Source organism: Carettochelys insculpta, chromosome 5, assembly GCF_033958435.1.
Source record: "Carettochelys insculpta isolate YL-2023 chromosome 5, ASM3395843v1, whole genome shotgun sequence".
NCBI classification, from domain to species: Eukaryota; Metazoa; Chordata; order Testudines; family Carettochelyidae; genus Carettochelys; species Carettochelys insculpta.
Window position 1 is genome coordinate 108,385,832 of NC_134141.1, and position 18,279 is coordinate 108,404,110.

General features: G+C 42.9%; 1 protein-coding gene across 1 annotated transcript; it reads right to left on the reverse strand.

Moving 5' to 3' along the window:
- Positions 1–2,988: 2,988 nt before the first annotated feature.
- Positions 2,989–14,888, reverse strand: SEC11C (SEC11 homolog C, signal peptidase complex subunit). Its single transcript, XM_074995713.1, has 6 exons — positions 14,312–14,888; positions 10,374–10,483; positions 8,332–8,481; positions 4,575–4,694; positions 3,700–3,757; positions 2,989–3,196 (listed from the first exon to the last, which is right to left on the reverse strand). The coding sequence occupies exons 1-6, from the start codon at positions 14,351–14,353 to the stop codon at positions 3,143–3,145; spliced, it is 534 nt and encodes a 177-aa protein (XP_074851814.1). The 5' UTR covers positions 14,354–14,888; the 3' UTR covers positions 2,989–3,142.
- Between the last annotated feature and the right edge of the window lie 3,391 nt (positions 14,889–18,279).

Here is an 18,279-nt window from a genome sequence, read left to right on the forward strand (position 1 = left end):
AATAACATTAAAATATCTAAGTGGCACATCAAAACAATGTATTATTTACAATTTTATGTCTACACTATTATCACATCAGGAAAGCCATATTTTAACATTCTGTTTGGTAGCACAACAGCTCAATAGTTTTAGGGGCCCCAAAGAAATAATACTACCAGAAGTATTCAGTAGTAGACTGCCTTTTAGCAGTGTTGATTTTAAGACAATGAAAACCATTATTGCAATAGAGTAGTTCTGTGGACACAAGGTATTAAAACGTAAGTAAAATCCTGGTGGAGGCAGGGTGAGACCCTTATACTGTTCTTTATTTCCTTTGCATTCTTTCTGCAGTTTAATAATCGCTTGTTTATTGAAGACAGAACATTAACATTATCAGGCAAGGATAAAAACCCAGAAGTGTTACACAAGATAATTTTGATCATTTTGTAATATTCTTCAGAGAACAAGACACTAGGATAGGAATATGTAAACTCTCTTTGGTTGTGTATTTATTAGCAGTATCACCCACAGTGCTTTTCACTTAGCAATTTACAAATGTTAATACAGCCTCAGAAAGCCCCTTTCAGGATTAAAAGTATTAGCAACATTTTACAGATCGGAACACTGAAGCAGAGAGATTAATAGACTGATTTTTTAGAGAGGCTGATGCTCAGTTCCTGTGAAAATAAGACCATAAATATTTTGTTGGAGGCCATAGCAGAGAGTTCGTTTCAAAGCCATGAACAGACTTACACTCCTGGCTCTCAGGTTATGCCTACACTACATGATAAACTTGATTTAGCTCGATTTTACAGTGTCACTGTTGTCACTGTGAATGCCATTAAGCTGATTTAAGGGAGCACTAAGGTCAATATTGTAACACCTACAAAGAGAGTCAGTGTAGCACCAAGTTCAAATTTAAAAGGTCAGATTAATGCTAGTGTGGAAATGCCATTGAAATTGATCTAGCTTCCAGAGGTGTCCTGTGTGTATCCTACAACGCCCCCACAGTTGTGCGCTCTAGCCACTTTCATCTCCTCTGCTCTCCAGGTGTGCAGAAAGCAGGTAACAGGAAGCCTGAAAATTTGAATTTGGCACAGGAATCCCATGGCAGCTAGGCTGTAGAGGTCATGCTTTTAGGAGAGACTGAGAAACATTTTTATCATCAGTACGGGGATCGCATTTACCCATGAAAAAAACAGCCCTGACATGGAGTGGTGGCTTCTTCCCTGCACAGGATATCACGGGAGAGGCTGAGATTTTTTTCCAGTGCTGGTGCCTGCCACTGCACCACCTGGTGGCTAGGCTGTGATGGTTGTGCTTGTGTGAGGCTGAGAAACTTCTTTTCTGCGGTTCACATTTGTAGAGGGGCAGCCCCCCGCAACCTTCCCCACAAGTGCCGTGCATTCAGGATCTATCCCGCACCCAACCACACCATGTGGCTAGCCCCCAACCCAATAAAAATCACATGCCTGCAGCACAGCACAGATCCTGCCACCAGCCAGTACTACGTCCTGGCTTGCGCACACAGTGAAGGCTCCAAAGGTGGGAAAAGATTTTCAGGGGCTGGCTGTTGCCAGGGCAAAGTCTCCCCCAGTGGCAAATATTGCAGGGGCTGGATTGTTGATGGAAAACAGATTACAAATTCGGATATCTGGCACCCACACCTCCAACAGGTTCTCCCAGCATATCACTCCTAAAATGGGGCAGGGGGTGGGGCTGGTCCCCACAGGCACAGGCAGTTGGGTCTGGCTCCCCACCAAAACAAGTCACTAAAGGGACCCTGTCAACTGGCTTTTCAATGAATTTCCCCACCTCATGACATCCCTCACACAATGTGTGTAGGGTCACAGATATCACAAGCTGTAATCTGCCCGTGTAATATTGCCAGGTAAGATGTTTCTGGTTTCCAAGGTGGGGAAAAGTGGCTGGAGGGCCAGTTGTGATGACACAGACACCTGGGTGATCCCAGGGCACAGTCATTCTAGCATGTGGAAATTCAGTGAGCTCCATGCCCCATGTTGGCCATGTCTGTGTAGTGAAGTGGGAAACCAAAAATCCTTTCAGTGCACCAAAAATTGTCTTGTTTCCATTCGTATGGGGAACAGCACGCTTTCCCCCTGCCTGAAGGAGTTGGCTTTAGTTGTTATGGTTTGCACTTTCCTCAACTTTGCTATCATCCCACTGTACTGTACTGCACGGGTTTCAAGGAGGGGAGAAGTGGCTGGGCACAGTTGAGATGGCAGTCGCCTGTCACGCTACTTGGCTGATAACATAAAAGTTGTACCTAAAGGTGTTCTTTCTACAGGGGAAAAAGCAGCCGAGCAACCAGTTTAAGTGGTTGTCACCTTCTGAAGCCTTTTTAGTTTTCCTTTGCCTAGGACTCTCTACTTTTCCAACTTTCATTCTGAAAAAGTGGCCCTTTGCATGTGCGAAGATGACATCACATACCCACAACCACTTACAGGGTACTTCTTTCCCATACTGCACCAGCAAAGAAACCCAGAATGCTACAGAGCTAAGGCAACAGTGGGTAGGTTCCATGATGCACTGCTGCAACAGTCAATGTTTGGTGATTCAGTGTAGCAACAGTAACTCAACTTTGTGGGGAGGTGAGGATACTCAAATATGAATTTAAAAACCCAGTGTTGTAAAATCAAATTTATACCATGGTGTAGATGAAACCTTAGAAAACTAGACTATTCCTTACATAAACCTGGAATGTTAAGAATTGCTAGCTTACAAAGAAAAACCTTTTCCCTCTTCAGTATTTCTCAGGGCATGACGACATTACGTTTTGGGTTACACATTTAACCATTGTTCAAGTCAAATTCTGTAAATAAAGCCTATCATCTGGATAAATTCAGATCAAATAATTTTTACCAGCACTGAGTTCCTTACGCAGCCAGTTTTACAGCTAGTTTATAGACTGAGAAGATTGCTTAAGAACTGCTTAAGAGCAGTATTATAAAATAATACATATAAATTATATAATTAAACAGTCAACAATTTTATTTATTAACCTTACAATTTATTGGGACAAAACAAAAGAAACAGTTTGTACATTTTTGTGTAGCCTTATAAAGAAACTGATACATGTGAAATATATTAGCTTTTCCAATAGTTTTAATTTCAATCTTGGACAAGGCATTTCCTTCTTGTTTTAGGATTCACGTTTCAGTAATACATATGCTCCCATTACTGCCAAAAGAGCATACTGTGAAGAAAACATACAAAGAATGATTATGGTTCCGCATTCTAAAATATTTGAAACAGATGCTACTTCAGAGTAAGTCTCTGTTCAAGGTTAACAACTTTTAGACTGGCTTATAACTGTAAGAATTAGAGATAGTTCAGAGGCTATTTGCTTACAAATAAAAAGCTTCAGTTAATGAATTGTTAACTAATTTTTATTTGTATAATTTTGATAAATTGTAAATTCAAATCTTAGATCTTCAAACAAAATATGCATTGGAAATACATGCTTAATAACACATAAAAGTGAGTTTACAGGCTGATAAAATGTTACCTGACTAACTAAAAATGAAGTCTGCATAAAAATATGACATGACTGTTTTTCCTGGTGATAAGCAATCTATATGTACAAATATATTGTTAGTTAACTAGGTATTTTACTCGGTTGTAGAAACTGCTCCTTTGGCATGTAAATACAAAATTATAAGCCCTAATAAGTTAACATTCAAAATAATGTTGACTTACCTTAAACCTTGGATAGTCATTCATTATTATGGTAACCATCCCAACATAAGGCAAAAAGCTAATTGAGAAAAGTTAAACAGACACATGTGAAACAGCTTCACAGTGTTAGAAAGATACCTAACTATTGTCCAAAATATACATGTTAGAGCTTAACATTTAATTGAAAAGGTATGTTTCACACAGCAAGAGCTTCAATATAGGATTGCTCTGAAAGGCATGTATTTTAAAAACAACCTAGGAAAGGGTAATTTGGACCCCCCCTCTTCCTTCAACAAACAAAGGCTTCATCCTCCTGCTTAAAAATTTAGTAAGGTATTCGAAAAAGAAAATAAGATTGACAAAATTTACATGTCCACTTTCTTAGATATCTGCAAAAGCAACATAGTCTACCAAAGAGTTCTAGTAGTTTGCTTTTCATATTAGGTCTTTAAAACAGTGGATTCTGAACGCAGAGGTAGTGACTGAAAACCTTTGCAAATACCAAGGATTTTCCTCGAAAGAGGTATTATCTGTCACATCAGGAAAAAAGCTCTGTGGCAATGACAAGCCAGTTTCTGACCTTTCCGAAGAAGACAAATCAATTCATGAAGGTGGGTGACACTTGACATAAAAACTCTACCTCCATCAACAGTTGTTTCGTTGGCCCAAACCACAGCCATTTTCCCCACAGTTAGTATTCTTACAAAGAGTTTATGTGATTATCGATCAGACAGCTAATTCTTCAAGTAGGTTTGTGTCTTATGATCAGAGAATTTGATATTGTATTAATACCCGTCCTTCTACAAACAATGATCCCATCTTAGAATTCAAAGTACCTTCTAGCATGTGGTTCCTGTATTACTGAGGCAGGAAAGCCATAGGAAAGCATCGCTTACCCTCTCGCTCTTCCAACAACATCCTTCTTTTCAAGCCAGTTCTGACCTTCTTTGTACAAGCCTCTATCATCAACTTCATTATTATCACCCTTAGTCAGAAATTTGATGTTTCCATTTTCTCTGTAAGACAACAGGGTGACAATTTTATTTCCATTTAATTTACAACCTAATTAATTAATATTTGCAAAGTGCACGGAAGATGAAAAGTAAAGTACTGGAAGATTAGATACCAATCTATACACCCAGTCCTGCTTGTCCTACTTGTTTAATAAATATCAAGGCACTGACAGATTTAGTAGATGTAAAAACTTTGTTATATCAACCATTCAAAATTAGAGAGCTGTTTTCTACTAGATACAAACATGCAACGTCTATTAGCATCAACAGCAGTTACATGCATGTAGGTTTGGAGAACAGAGCCTAATGTATTTACAGTGAGGAATACAGTCCTAAAATACTAAAACTGGCCCTGCCAAGAAAAATGCCATATTGATTTTAAAAGGTCTGGGGTCGGGGGGGAGAATGTGTGTGAGACAGAAGGATGGAGAATGGAACCACAGCCAGCGAAATCATATATGTTGTCCACTTAGGACTAGTGGATTGTTCGTACTTCCAGTGAAGTTATCTGAAGTTTAATCATGTGTTCCATTGAAGGAAGTGGGGATTAGACCCTTTTATCCTGTCTTTTGATAGCAGAACGGGTTTGACAGCCTAATGCACTAGATAATGTCCATTTTAACTTTCATGCTCTTGTTCAACTCTCAATGATTAACACAGACGTATGCTACTTCAAAGATAGGAGTACGATAAAATGTCTTTTTGATTTCAAGAAATATTCATACACTTAAATCAGGAGAAAGGGTTAATAGCTACAAGACTCACTGGCAACACAGAAACACATAAAAGTTAGGTGCTATGTGCTACAATTCTTTCCACCCCAGCTGAATCACAAATATGTGAGATCCTTATAATTTTGCAAATGATAAAAGACTAGTATACTGCAATTATGTTTTGTTTTAAAAAGCATATGAAGCACTATGGAGCAACAAGGGGCTTTCACTGTGTTTCATGGAGACACTGCTCAGGTGCAAGATGTTTACGGAACACCAGGTGCTACAGAAGTTATACTGGTGATTCATTCAGTAGGTGGCACTCTTCCCTCCCAGACAGCACTGAAGCAGTGCCAAGGAGAATATTACAGAGGACCATAGTGCTGCAGATGCCAACTTTCATACAAGACAAAACTAAAGCCCCGATTGCTTGAGGGCATCAAAAAGGTTTTGATTCTCTTTTCGTAATTTCAAGAGTCTTAATTTTGGAGACTTGGCCAAATGATATTGTAGCTCATTATATTCCTACATAAATGTTTTCTGTAGTTTCAAATGGAAAAAGAAGATATTTCACTTTGTCCTGAAAGTTGCATATTTGCTGTCTGCTGTTAAACAATCACCATGTTTCACTACTGAGATGGCTTCATTTCAGTAGTGGGTAAAGTGATACCATGTATAGCTTAAATATACATAAAGCACTTTGGCTCAGGATTAAAACAAATGTAAAATGGTTCACTTTACAACTTGCACAATGGACTATAATTTTTCAACATGCTTCCAAGTATATTTGTGAAGATATTTAAGATTGAAAAGAAAAGTAAATGTAATATTTTATTTGATGACCACTGAGATCTTGCAGAAAACTGTCTTATCATAGAAAGATTGGGCTGGAAGGGATCGTGAAAGGCCATCCAGTCCCCAGGTTCTCCTCCTTTTCCTTTCTGAGGCCCCGCACATGCTATGAAATTTCCACAATCCCCCAGTGCCCCAACAACAGGTTGTCTGCATGTAAAAGCCAGTACCAGCATTAGGGATTAGCAAGCAGGGCAACTAGCTTGGGTCCCATGAAGTTAAGTTGCTCAGGCTTCAGTTTCAGCTCTGGGTGGCAGGGCTCAGCAATCCTAACGATGGCTATGCTTGGAGCACCCCTGAAATCTGCTCACAGGCATACTGGGGGCTTCAAACCCATGGTGGAGAACCACTAATACAGGACAGCCCACTATAATAAGGCAGTAACAATTAAACCTTGAGCATCCAACAGATTTTTGTATAATCTGTTCTTAAAAACGGCCAGTGACGGGGATTTCAAAACCCCTGCATGTGACTGGAACTTAACTATGCTTAGAAATAAAAATCTTTTCCTAATAGCTAACCTAAATGTCCCTTAATATAAACTAAGCTGATTCCTTCTTGTCCCACCTTCAGTGAACACGGAGAACAATTTACCATCTCCTTTGCAACAGCCTTTTATACTTATGAAGACTTATCAGGCCCCTTTCAGCTCTCTCTTTTCTAGACTAAAAAGCTCAATTCTTTCAACCTTTTCTCTGGAGAACTGACATTTGACTGCTTCAGCACCAAACTACGAGCCAAAAACCATCAGGATCACTGAGAGGCACAGAAGATCTTAGCGTAAAGGGGTAAACCTCAATTGCTGCCTGTGCATTGCTTCCTCCCAGCTTGCCAGTTCTTAAAGCCTCTTTCAAGATGTGCTGCCAAACTCGCAGCACAATCCTATCAGATGACTATCACCATTGTCGCACAGGCAAAAATCCTCCCACATCTGAGACATTAAGAAAGCCTTTTGACATCTGTGTCAGAAGCACAAGGCACGTCAGTGCTTGAGCCCTGATGATTATTAATCCCTAGCCAGGACTTTGCAACCAAAATAGCGAGAAGAGCCATTTTTTCAAATTCAGCCACAAAATGAATGCTTCAAGAGCTGCAGTGCATGTGAATAGGTGACCGTCCTTAATAAATAATGTCAAACCATACTTTGTTACCCTTATTTTAAGCACAGTGCACGCACAATGTTTGCATCAGTTAGAAAGTTGTTACCCCCATCTCCAGTCTTTACACGTCAGCCCCTAAATCCACCCCGTCCCCAAGCTTTACCCCCGCACCCCACAAACCCACCCCCAATCTCCAGGTTTAATCCGTCTCAGCCCCATACTGCCCCCCTCCACCCCCAAGTTTAACCTGTCTCAGCCCCAGACCCACCCCCTCATCCCCAAGATTAACCTGCCTCACGAGATCCACTGCAGCTTCTTAATGGCCGCAGTCCTCTCCCTCCCTGCCGCCTCCTCCTCCTCCTCCTCCTCAGCCCAGCTCTGGCAAGGGCAGGCTTGGCCGCCCCTCCCCCAGCTCTCCTGTAGGCTTAGACTTCCCCCACATGCAGCACAGGCAGCTCCCTGCCCTGTTGGCGTTCTCTTCCAGGGCTCCGTACCACAGCTGACTGCTCAGCAGCTGTGGAGGCTGCTGCTGCTTAAATAAAAAAAAAATAAATTCAGTTGTTTTAACCGTGGGCAACTGAATTTAGTTTTTTTATTTAAGTGGCAGCAGCATTCAGAGCCACAAATGGTTCCTTCAAGAGATGCATGTGGCTCTGGAGCCGCAGGTTGCTGACCCTGATCTAGCCGCACATGGAGACCCACGACTTCAAGGATCAGGGCTTTTGTTATGAGACTAGTCTTTGGGTGCATGCATGTACCTACAATGAAGCCAGTGGACCTTCACTCAAGTACAGTGGTCCGCCTGCAAAGAGCCTATTGGGTTACAACAAAAAAAAATGTTTAAGTACTGCAAATATTGTCTCTCACAGCATACTATATTTACCACATTCAGGAGATAGCATTAAATTAGAACACTGATGAAAATACATCCAAGCAAAATCATACTTAGAAATAATAAAAAAAATAAGTAATTACTTTTCATGGATTTTGAGTACTCTGTGAACTATTGGAATATCTCTTCCCTCAACTTTAAAAACAACTATTTCACCCACTCTGATAGGATCTTCTTGGAAATTTGTTAAGAACAACAGGTCTCCTCTATGAAATGCGGGTTCCATACTGCCACTACAAACAAACAGAGAAAGATTATACTAGAGGCACAATGATATCTGCAACACAAACTAAAAAGAAAAGTAAAAAATGTCTTTGATAGTTATCTTTAAATCTGTAGATTTAAGTGAGGCCTGATTTTTGCCGTTTCCATTAACACAACATTTAAAAACTATAAAAATCTACTTAAAATGTGACCAGATTTTGAAAGATCCAACAGATGGAACCTGTGGAAAATGAATCCCTGGTCTCAAAGAGCCAGCTAACAGACTGATTTCAGTAAACAGGTTGTTTGGAAAAATATTTAGTATTGTCTGCTGTGATAAAGAACAAAGGTTTTGCCACAGCGGATCAGACTTTTGGTCCATTAAATCTGGTTAGTGCATCAACAGCAAAGCAGTGGCCAATACCTTACATTTCACTGACAGGCCACAAAGATGCCACAATATATTACGAAGCAAAGCTGTACGTAGGATGGGATAATGCCTATAGGGAAGTCCCATGCTTATGGAAACAGGATATTTGATTTATTTTAAATTGCAGAGTCATACACCTGAAAAGTTTACAGACATTTTTCAAAGCCAGACACAGCTTTTAACTCAGGCAATAGCAATCTACAGGAGATAAAGGCTCTGGATCTCTTTATCAATCTCTTGGACAATGTAGAAACTTACATGTTCAAGTATAACTAAAATTTACTACAAAAACATGAAACTCACTAGCCTGACATGAAAACATTTTGTTTTAAAATTTGTTACCAGTTTGCTGAAGTACTACAAAAGCAGGGTCACCTCTTGAATGTTTTGGGTGGACACCCAATAAGAAATAAAGGATTCCAACACATAAATATGGCTCATAATATGTTATTTTATGGTGGTATTGCTCTACTGGTCATGGAAACAAGACCAAACCAAAAAAAGATATACACGTACAATAAAGATGTACAGATGAGATTTTTTTTCAGTAACCAAATCATGCTTTGCAGTATAGCTTAGCCTAAAACTGATCTTAAAACATACAAAAAGCATTAAGGTTTGTTCAAAGCAAGCACAGAAGTTTGACTGTACCAGAAGTCTAAAACATTCCCTAATAAAAATGTTCTGACATGTTATCCTTACTGATGCAAATGTGTAGAGCCCAATCTTTGTGTACTTAACTTTATGCATTTGATCAACCCAATAGGCTTGCAGGATGAGGCCCTTATACATTAAATGTTGTCCACCTGGGAGAGGTGGAAGCAATGCAGACATTTATAAATCGTTGTCCAGAAAAGAAGCTATGCCACAATTACTGCCATCTCCAATATCAATATAATGTGATCATAAAAAATGAGAAAGTGAGAAAGATGCCATTCTGATGATGAAATATTTAGAGAGGCAAGTGACAACTTACAAAATGTACAGCTTTTGTGTGTGTGGGTAAATAAAATATTCAAATATCTTTTCACCAGGCAAAATATGCCACTTTAATTAGTATCATAAGGCAATTCACTAATGCAATTAACATTTTCATACCTGATCCCCATAATGCAGTTTACTTCACGACCAACTTTCCTAGCCACTATACGAATATAAATAATAAAGTTAAGCAACTTTTCCATATTCAGTGATATAATGAAAACTTCTGGACTTTCGTAAGTCTGGACACCTAGGGCCATCAACGACTGCAAACATCTGGCAGCCCTAAAAATATGGCCATGTTTTATTTAGATACAGAAATGGAAGCCTAACAGATACAGAAGCCTAAATTTAGGCATTCCAAAGTGAAAATAATGGTCGGGGAGATGCTCATTTACCCACGTGATAGTATTTTACTATTGGATAGAAAATAATTTGAGATATATTTGCACCAGAAAAAAATTCATTCTACTGTTAAAACAAAACAAGTCGTAATTTAAATAGACATACCTCAGTACCACAACAATAGGGCTTTCACTTCCAGTGATGACTATCAGACCTTTCCATATCATAAGTGCGGAAGACACAATCATGGCAAAATTTAATACTTGGTAATATAGCTGCAAAGACACAAAGACAACCCCCGCCCAAATAAAATTGTCCAGTTAACAAGTACACAATAGAGACACAAAAAGAAATGCTTGTTACAGAAAGATTTTTGTAAACTCCTCTCTGTTTTAAATGTGAATTTCCCTGGCCAAAGTCATACATGGTCATCATAAACATTTAACCAACTCAAACTATTCGATTTTGCAAAACAAAACTGAGATGTTTGAAACACGTATGTTTTAGGGTGCGCAACTTAAATACATATGGTAATTTCCATAATTTGAAGCACCTCTAAAACCAGAAAACAAAATTAACATACTATTTAAAAAAAAAAAAACTAAATAAAATGCTGTACATTAAGAGTCACGATAGAATAGTCCCGACACAGGCATATTAAGAGAGAGACTAAGGTGAAATCTTGGCTCCACTGCAGTCAATGGGAATTTACCATTGATTTCCCTGGAGACAGGATTGTACCCCAGGATGACATCTTTATCCTCTACTCCCGTCTCTTTATGCCATGGGAAAAGGCCAGAGCAGCATAAAGGGGCCCTAAAAACCCCATAATCAACTGAGGGAACATTCCTCTGGCAGGTGGAAAACATGAGCACCATAGCCTCCTGAGGAGTCCTTGCAAGCCTCGGAGTAGAGGGCACGAAGTGGCCAGAGATCAAGACATATCAGGGAAGAGCCTGAAGCACAATGGAAAGTCAAGCAGCAAAATGGTCCACAAAACAGCCTATGGAGGCTCCAGTAACTCAGATAAGCCCCAGGAACAACAGAAGCTCAGAAGTGTATGATGGTGCTTAAAACCATCTTAAACCCCCCTGGCTCTAGGCTGCATATTCTGTGCTGCACTGCAGTGGAGGAATACATTCTCAGCTTAAAGCCCCTCTTTTGAACAGTGACCTGCACAAGTGGACTGCTTGAAGCCACACAGAGCCCCACTGAAGTAAAAAGGGTTCCATATAATTACTACTCCCAGGGGTAAATCTGCACCAAAAAGTTAAAAATTCTGCACGGTATTTTAAAATTATGCATGTGTTGTCAAACTAACATGATGTAAGTTAGGCCAGTTTCAATTTTTTTGGCAATTTGTTCCAAAATATCTGTCAAAAAGTATGCCTGCAACAATAAAAGATTCAAGAAATGTATTTTGACAAATATATACCTTTCTAGGCAAATTAATACAGAATTTTGAGTAATAATTCATTTACACTATGATAAAAATCATATTTCCTGCACCCCATAGAAGTAATGCAAAGACTTGGGAAAGCAGGGGTTAACGGAAGAGCTAAGGGAGCTGAAAGAAATAGCTGTGAAGAAACCTGGAAGGGAATATTCTGTTTGTTGTGGGTGGGAGAAGTATAGAAATGGGTTCTTTTTTTCAGGAGGTGGAGGGGAAATTGTTAGGAAGTTGGGGAGCCTCCCCCATGCAGACCTTGATGATTCCTAGCCTCTCAAGTTCAGCCAGGCATATCTGCCCCGTCTCCATGTGTCCCTGCAACCCCTCAGCCTCCCACCCATCCCAATGTAGCCCTTTATTCCTTTTCCACGCCCATCTGCCCTTCTGAATCCCAGGGCCTGTATATCTTCCGAGCAGTCCCATGTGTCCCACATTGTCCAGCCCCCCATTTCCTGTGCCTCCTTATGGGCAGGGCACCATGAGGAATGTAGCCTTTTCTCCTCCCTATCTCTGCTCTGTAGCTGGGTGATCCCAAGCAGCCACCACTCTTCTGCAGCAAAAGGTGTAACTGCAGCATCTCTCTGGCAGATGCTATTTTCCACCGGGGGGGGGGGGGGCGGGGGGCACGGGAATCTGCAGGGGACACATGAATCCTGTGCATGAGCAGTGGTGCAGATTCCCTGAGAAGTAAAACAGAGCTGCCCCTCTATCATGGAACACTAGAACTGGAAAAGTCCTCAAGAGGTCATGAAGTCCAATCTCCTGCCTTCATGGCAGGACCAAGCACCATCTATATCATCCCTATGCAACTCATGATGCAGGATCAGGCCTATATTTCCTCACATCAGTGCCAGTGCACTTCTGTTTACAGGTTACAGTACACTTCTGTTTACTACTACATTCCTGTGCTTCTCTTTTATCAACAATTCCACTGACAAACCATGAGGTTGTTTTATAATGTGGAGCAACAGTAAAAAGATCTCTCATGGATGCCCTCTTCTTTTAAAGTTCAAATATGGTAACCCTAAATCTTCTCCCTGATAGCATTTATAACGCTTGTATTTACTGTTCGTGAGAGCTCCTTGAATTATACACAAGAAACTAAAATCCTTATTTTGAAATTGAAATTGTAGCACGAGCAAGTGATACTTTGCAAGAATACTAGGGAATTGTGTGCATCACTCTCTGTTGGGTGAAACTTACATTTGCAAAATATTGTAGATATTCAGGTTTAATCTCTGCAAAAAAAATCTGTTTTGGTAGCCTTGGCAGGATTTTTTTTTGGGGGGGAGGGTGTTGGTGGAGAGGAGAGATACTTCACACATGGCAATTTTTACTTAGAGATTTTCTTATTATAAATCAGCAGGGACCAAGAACTAGCTTAAGTACAAGAAGTCCAAAATTTCTGACAGGAAGCTACGAAAAGAGAGCCTGAACCTTGACATATATACTAACAGCAGCATTGAGGTTCATGTGTATTAGCTGTCTCACCACAGTGAATATGTGCAGGGTTCCTGTATTTGTAGCACGAATAGCAGCATGACGGACTTTGGCAAGTAGAACAAGGAGGAAAGCAACATCAGAAGATGGGGAACATTGCCAACCACATAACAAGCACAAAGTAGACTGGTAGGTTGAAAAGTAGGACACCTGGTTATGCTACATGTATAACTATCTACAAATCAAGGCTGTCCTAATTTTGAGGGCCTGTTCCAATGCTCTAGGCAATTGATAAGAAAAGAGGGCTTTGTGCAAATCCTCCTCCACAGCTTCTCAATACTTAAATCATTGAGCCAGTAATACTGATAGCAAGTTGGTGACAGGCACACGTGACACAAGGCCTATCTGACATTAACAACTAGACTGCCACATGCTCCATTTTACTCTCCCCACCCACAAAGGCCCTGATGAGCCCACTAACTAAACTTGCTCACTCCTGAGTGGTGGGGAAGACGACCGAAGTAAGTAGTGCCATAAAAGACGAGTAGCAGCATTATTTTCTTTCCATCACCAGTTGCTGAAAAAGCTTGTTGTGCAACTCTCCCAGTCCTCACCCAAGACGGTGCTTCTTCAGACAGCTGTTCTGGTACTTATATTTTTAGGGTGAAAATCTGATAATCCCATCCATGTAGTAACTACCAGGTCTTAGATACCCACAAAATCTCTGGTCTGGCCCTCGCTGGTACGCTCACCCCAAAACACAAGCATGAACCTCACACTCACAATGCAAGTATCGGGAGGGTAGCCGTGTTAGTCTGGATCTGTAACAGCAACGAAGGGTCCTGTGGCACCTTATAGACTAGACCAGCATCTGGACCAGCATCTGATGAAGTGAGCCTGTGCTCACGAAAGCTCATGCTCAAAACTTTCCTATCAGTCTACAAGGCGCCACAGGACCCTTCGTTGCACTCACAACGCAGGCACGCAACACAAGGGACTGAGTTGCCGAGCACGACGCAGTCACCACACACGCGCAAGGCGTGCCCAACCGATGTCACAGACACAGCAGGGCACGTGCCCAGCCTGGCTGGGAACCGAGGTGGTCACAGCAAACCTACAGCAGCCCAGCACATGCACTGGCATGCAACGCAGCACCAGCCCCACGCAAAACACCCCGTCTGCGCGCCTCCGTGCAGCTCACCGCCCACTTTACCTGCCGCTTGTTCATTCGCCGCAAGTCCCCGAATATGTCCATCGCCAGCTCCTGCCGCCAAGTCGGTCACACGGGAAGATTTAATGGGAGAGACAGGGGACACCGCGGGTGGGGGGCACCTACGTCCCAGCCGGCCCTGCCTGACAGTATGGGGCTAGGACACAGCTTAGCTGCACCCCAAGAGCGAGTGGGGCGAGGCTCAGTCACTCCAGTGCCCTCCCCCGCAGAGGCGGCGGCGTAGGCAGGGCTAAGCCCCCAGGCCCCAGGGCTGAGCCCCCTCAAGGTTCCCCTAGTAGTAGAGGCAGGACAGCGGCAGCACTACCCAGCCCGCCAGGCGCAGAGCCCAGCCCAGGGTTGCCGGGAGACCCGCCCCCCAAAAAACCGGCCTGATTGGCTCGAATAACCGCCAATATTGCCCCACCGCCCAAAGGGGCCGGAATTTGGGGGAGCTGTCGTCACGACGCTGGGCGGGGTTTGAGGTAAGGAAGCCGGCGGGACCTCTTAAAAAAAAAAAAGGAGTCCACAGAGAAAGCGACAAAGCCCCTAGGCCGGGACAGCTCCAGCAATTCTCCACCCTCCCCCCACCCCAATCCCGCCAGCCACCCGGAAGTCGCTCTATGGCGGGTTGTTGAGGTGGGACACAGCGATTGGTGGTTCGTTTGGCCCCATGGGAATTGTAGTCTAGCTCGTTATCCTCCCCCAGCATCAGGGAGGAGCGGCGGAGGAGCGGGACTACAACTCCCAGAATGCCACCGTGGCGCGCTGCTCTAGCTGAGAGAAGCCCTCGGCAAAGGGTCTCTGTTGCTGCCGGATCGTTTTTTTGTCAGACCAGCGCAAAGCGGCAATGGGGGTGTTACAGGACCCCGCTGCCGCTGTGGAGCAACAGCGTGGCAGCCATGGCAGCGTGTCCAGCCATGTCTCCTGGATCAGGCAGTGTGTGGTCAGCTACGTGTCTGAACGGCTGCTGCGTGGAGGCAGCTCATTGGCGGGGCTCAGGGATGGGGCGGGAAGTGACAGGTCCTGAGGACAGTAGCGACTTTGGTTTGTGTCAGGCAGGGAGCCCCAGTTAGCCTATGGCGCCAGACGCATCGGAGCTGCGGTGCAACAGGAGGCAGCTGGGGGAGGGGAGCTTGGCCTAATGGCGACTAGACACCACCGCCCATGCCCTGGCTACGGGGTCCCGTCAGCGGGAACGGGGTGGAGCCGCCAGGCACGATGTCCCGCTGGGCCAAGCCATGGGCACTGGCTCCATATCCTGGGGGTGGGTTGGGAAGGGGAGGCAGCGCCTTGGCTGACAGGCGGGCGAGCAGCGCGGTGGGAGGGGGAAAGGAGAGCAGGGGGTCCCCCAGCAGGTAGCAGGGTCGAGGAGGGCGCTACATTCCATGTCTTTGAAGGTCAGAAGATGGAGGTCCTGCCTTTGTAGGGCGGAATTGGCAGCCACGGGGGAGACGGAGGCCTGCGAGGCTGGGATTATGTGGTGAAAGGTAGGGTGGGACTGTCAGGGTCTAGGGGAATTGGTGGCTAACTGCACTGAGCAGCGCAAACTCACACTAGAAACGCTGCTGTTCTTTGTGCAGTTGCTGCACATGCAGGACCCTGCCACCCAGAGGACAGAAAAATGGGTGCCTTTCATTCTACCCTTTAAGCCAAAGTGGAGCCCAGTGAAAACAATCAGTTTCTAAGTGGTAGCATTCTCAAGACTCAATAACAGATTTCTGGGGCAATGAAACAATCCCACCAAAAACTTACATCTTTGTGTACGTTGGGTCCTGTTTCAGGCACTCGTGAACAAGGACAAGAAGCAGGGTTAGTCAGTCACAAAAGCCATAAATCCAGTGTCGTTAGTAAGACAGTGATTTCTGTTGTCTGGCTTTTGTGTGAGTAGTATCATTGTGGCAGTATTTTCTTTAAGAGCATTGATGATGCCACTCACAATTACTAAGTCCCAGCCCACATTCGCAAGAATAAAAGGATTATTTGACACCACAGAAGGAATGAAACCACATTGTAGATCAGGGATCAGCAGCTTTCCAGGGCGGGGAGCTGACATTTGATCTTTTGACATCTGTTTATGGTCCGAGTGTTGGTGATACTTTTAATGTCACTAATAGTACTACTTAAAACAGCTTCATTAATAAATAAATAAAGATGCAGAGCTTTACCATTTAGGTGATGGTGTCATTACTGGTCTGTTAAACCACAGGCAACCTGGGTTTGAGCAAGCTCCCTGCTGGATGAGGGAGGAGGGGTGGAGCTTAGCTCCTGCCTCATGTGCAGATGAAAATGGACTTTCTTGGCACCCAGGCCAGGAGTTGCTGACCACTGTTGTAGGTAATTACATTGATTGCTTCAGGGTTAAAAAGCTGACTGTGAAATCCTTAACAAACAGCGCATCCCTGATGATCTTCATCATGAAGAGGACATCTGTACTGTCCTTGAAATCACCAGATAGTTTCAAACCAGCAGACAAATGGAGCTCCATCAGAGTCCTCAAGCATGATGAGTATGTGAAGGCCAACTGACAACTCTGACACTATCTATTAGGAGCTCAAGACCCCACAACTACAATTTACCCAGAAATTTAAGAATATCATCATGTCTTTCAGAAACTCTGAAATCATCCACCCACAAATCCATCCCAGGAACCGTTTATGTGCTAACCAGAATAAACAAAAGGGCGCAGGCATGCCCATTTTTTCTGGCCATGGCACTATTTAATGAAGTAATAATGTGAGCAGTGTTCCTTGTTAGCTGAGTGCTTGGGCAGGCACCCAGACAAGATTCAAATGCTGCGCAGCTGGTTAGCAGAGCACCCACAGATGTGTTTCTGCTGGTGGTGCACATATGCACACGCCTTGGTGCACGTGACAAAATTTATTCTGTACATGGGAAAAATTGAGGGAACGTTGATTGGGAGTCAGAAACAATCTTCAAACTATTCATTACACAAAAGGCCAGCTTTCAGTATACAATGGACAAATGCACCACAAAACCAGTTATGTACCTGAGCTATATTAATGTATATTGCCATCGTCTGACAATCCCTCAGATTTTCACTGCAACTTCAACAGGTCCCACTCATCCATTAAATTCTCTCTGATACACTCTCATGCTAGTATTAACATCCTGGGCACCATGATCAACTTCAACAATTGAATCCAAGAAACCCACAGATTATCACATATACCTTCATAGAACTAGTAACCACATCAAACATGCCATGAAATCTGTTACCTACAGATACCTTAAAATATACTCCAAGGAAAAATTCCTGAATATGGATCTGAACACAGTTAAAACTGCCTTCATCAAACAGAGAGGTAGCCATGTTAGTCTGTATCTTAGCAAAAAAAAAAAAGTCATGTAGCACTTTGAAGACTAAAAATAAAAATATAGCAATAATAATTAACAAAAACCTAACAAAATAATTTATTAGGTGATGAGCTTTTCTGGGGCAGACCCACTTACAGCACTATCTCTAGATCTGAAAAAGTGGGTCTGCCCCATGAAAGCTCATCTCCTAATACATTATTTTGTTAGTCTTTAAAGCTATATGACTACTTTTTTCTTTGCTCTGTGTGTGTGTGTGAGAGAGAGAGAGAGAGAGAGATCAAACAAGCATATGCCACCAAGGATACCACCATGGAATGGGACATCCAAATACTCCAAGAAAACACCCCACCCTTCGCCAACCACACACCTCTGGCTCTTATCTACCACGCCACACTGGAACCTGTATGAGGTATAATCAAATAACTACAACCTATATTCCACAGGTATTCCCATCTTGAAAGAAATCTTTCCTAAACCCTTTCTTCTGGCCTCAAACAACTCACAGGCTTTCCAAGCTCATCAGGAGCAAGCTCACCACAGACCAGGAAACAGCAGCTCAAAGCAGCACCACTCTTTGGCTATGTCTACACTACAGCAATCTATCAACAGAAGTTACTGTTGGAAGAGCTTATCTG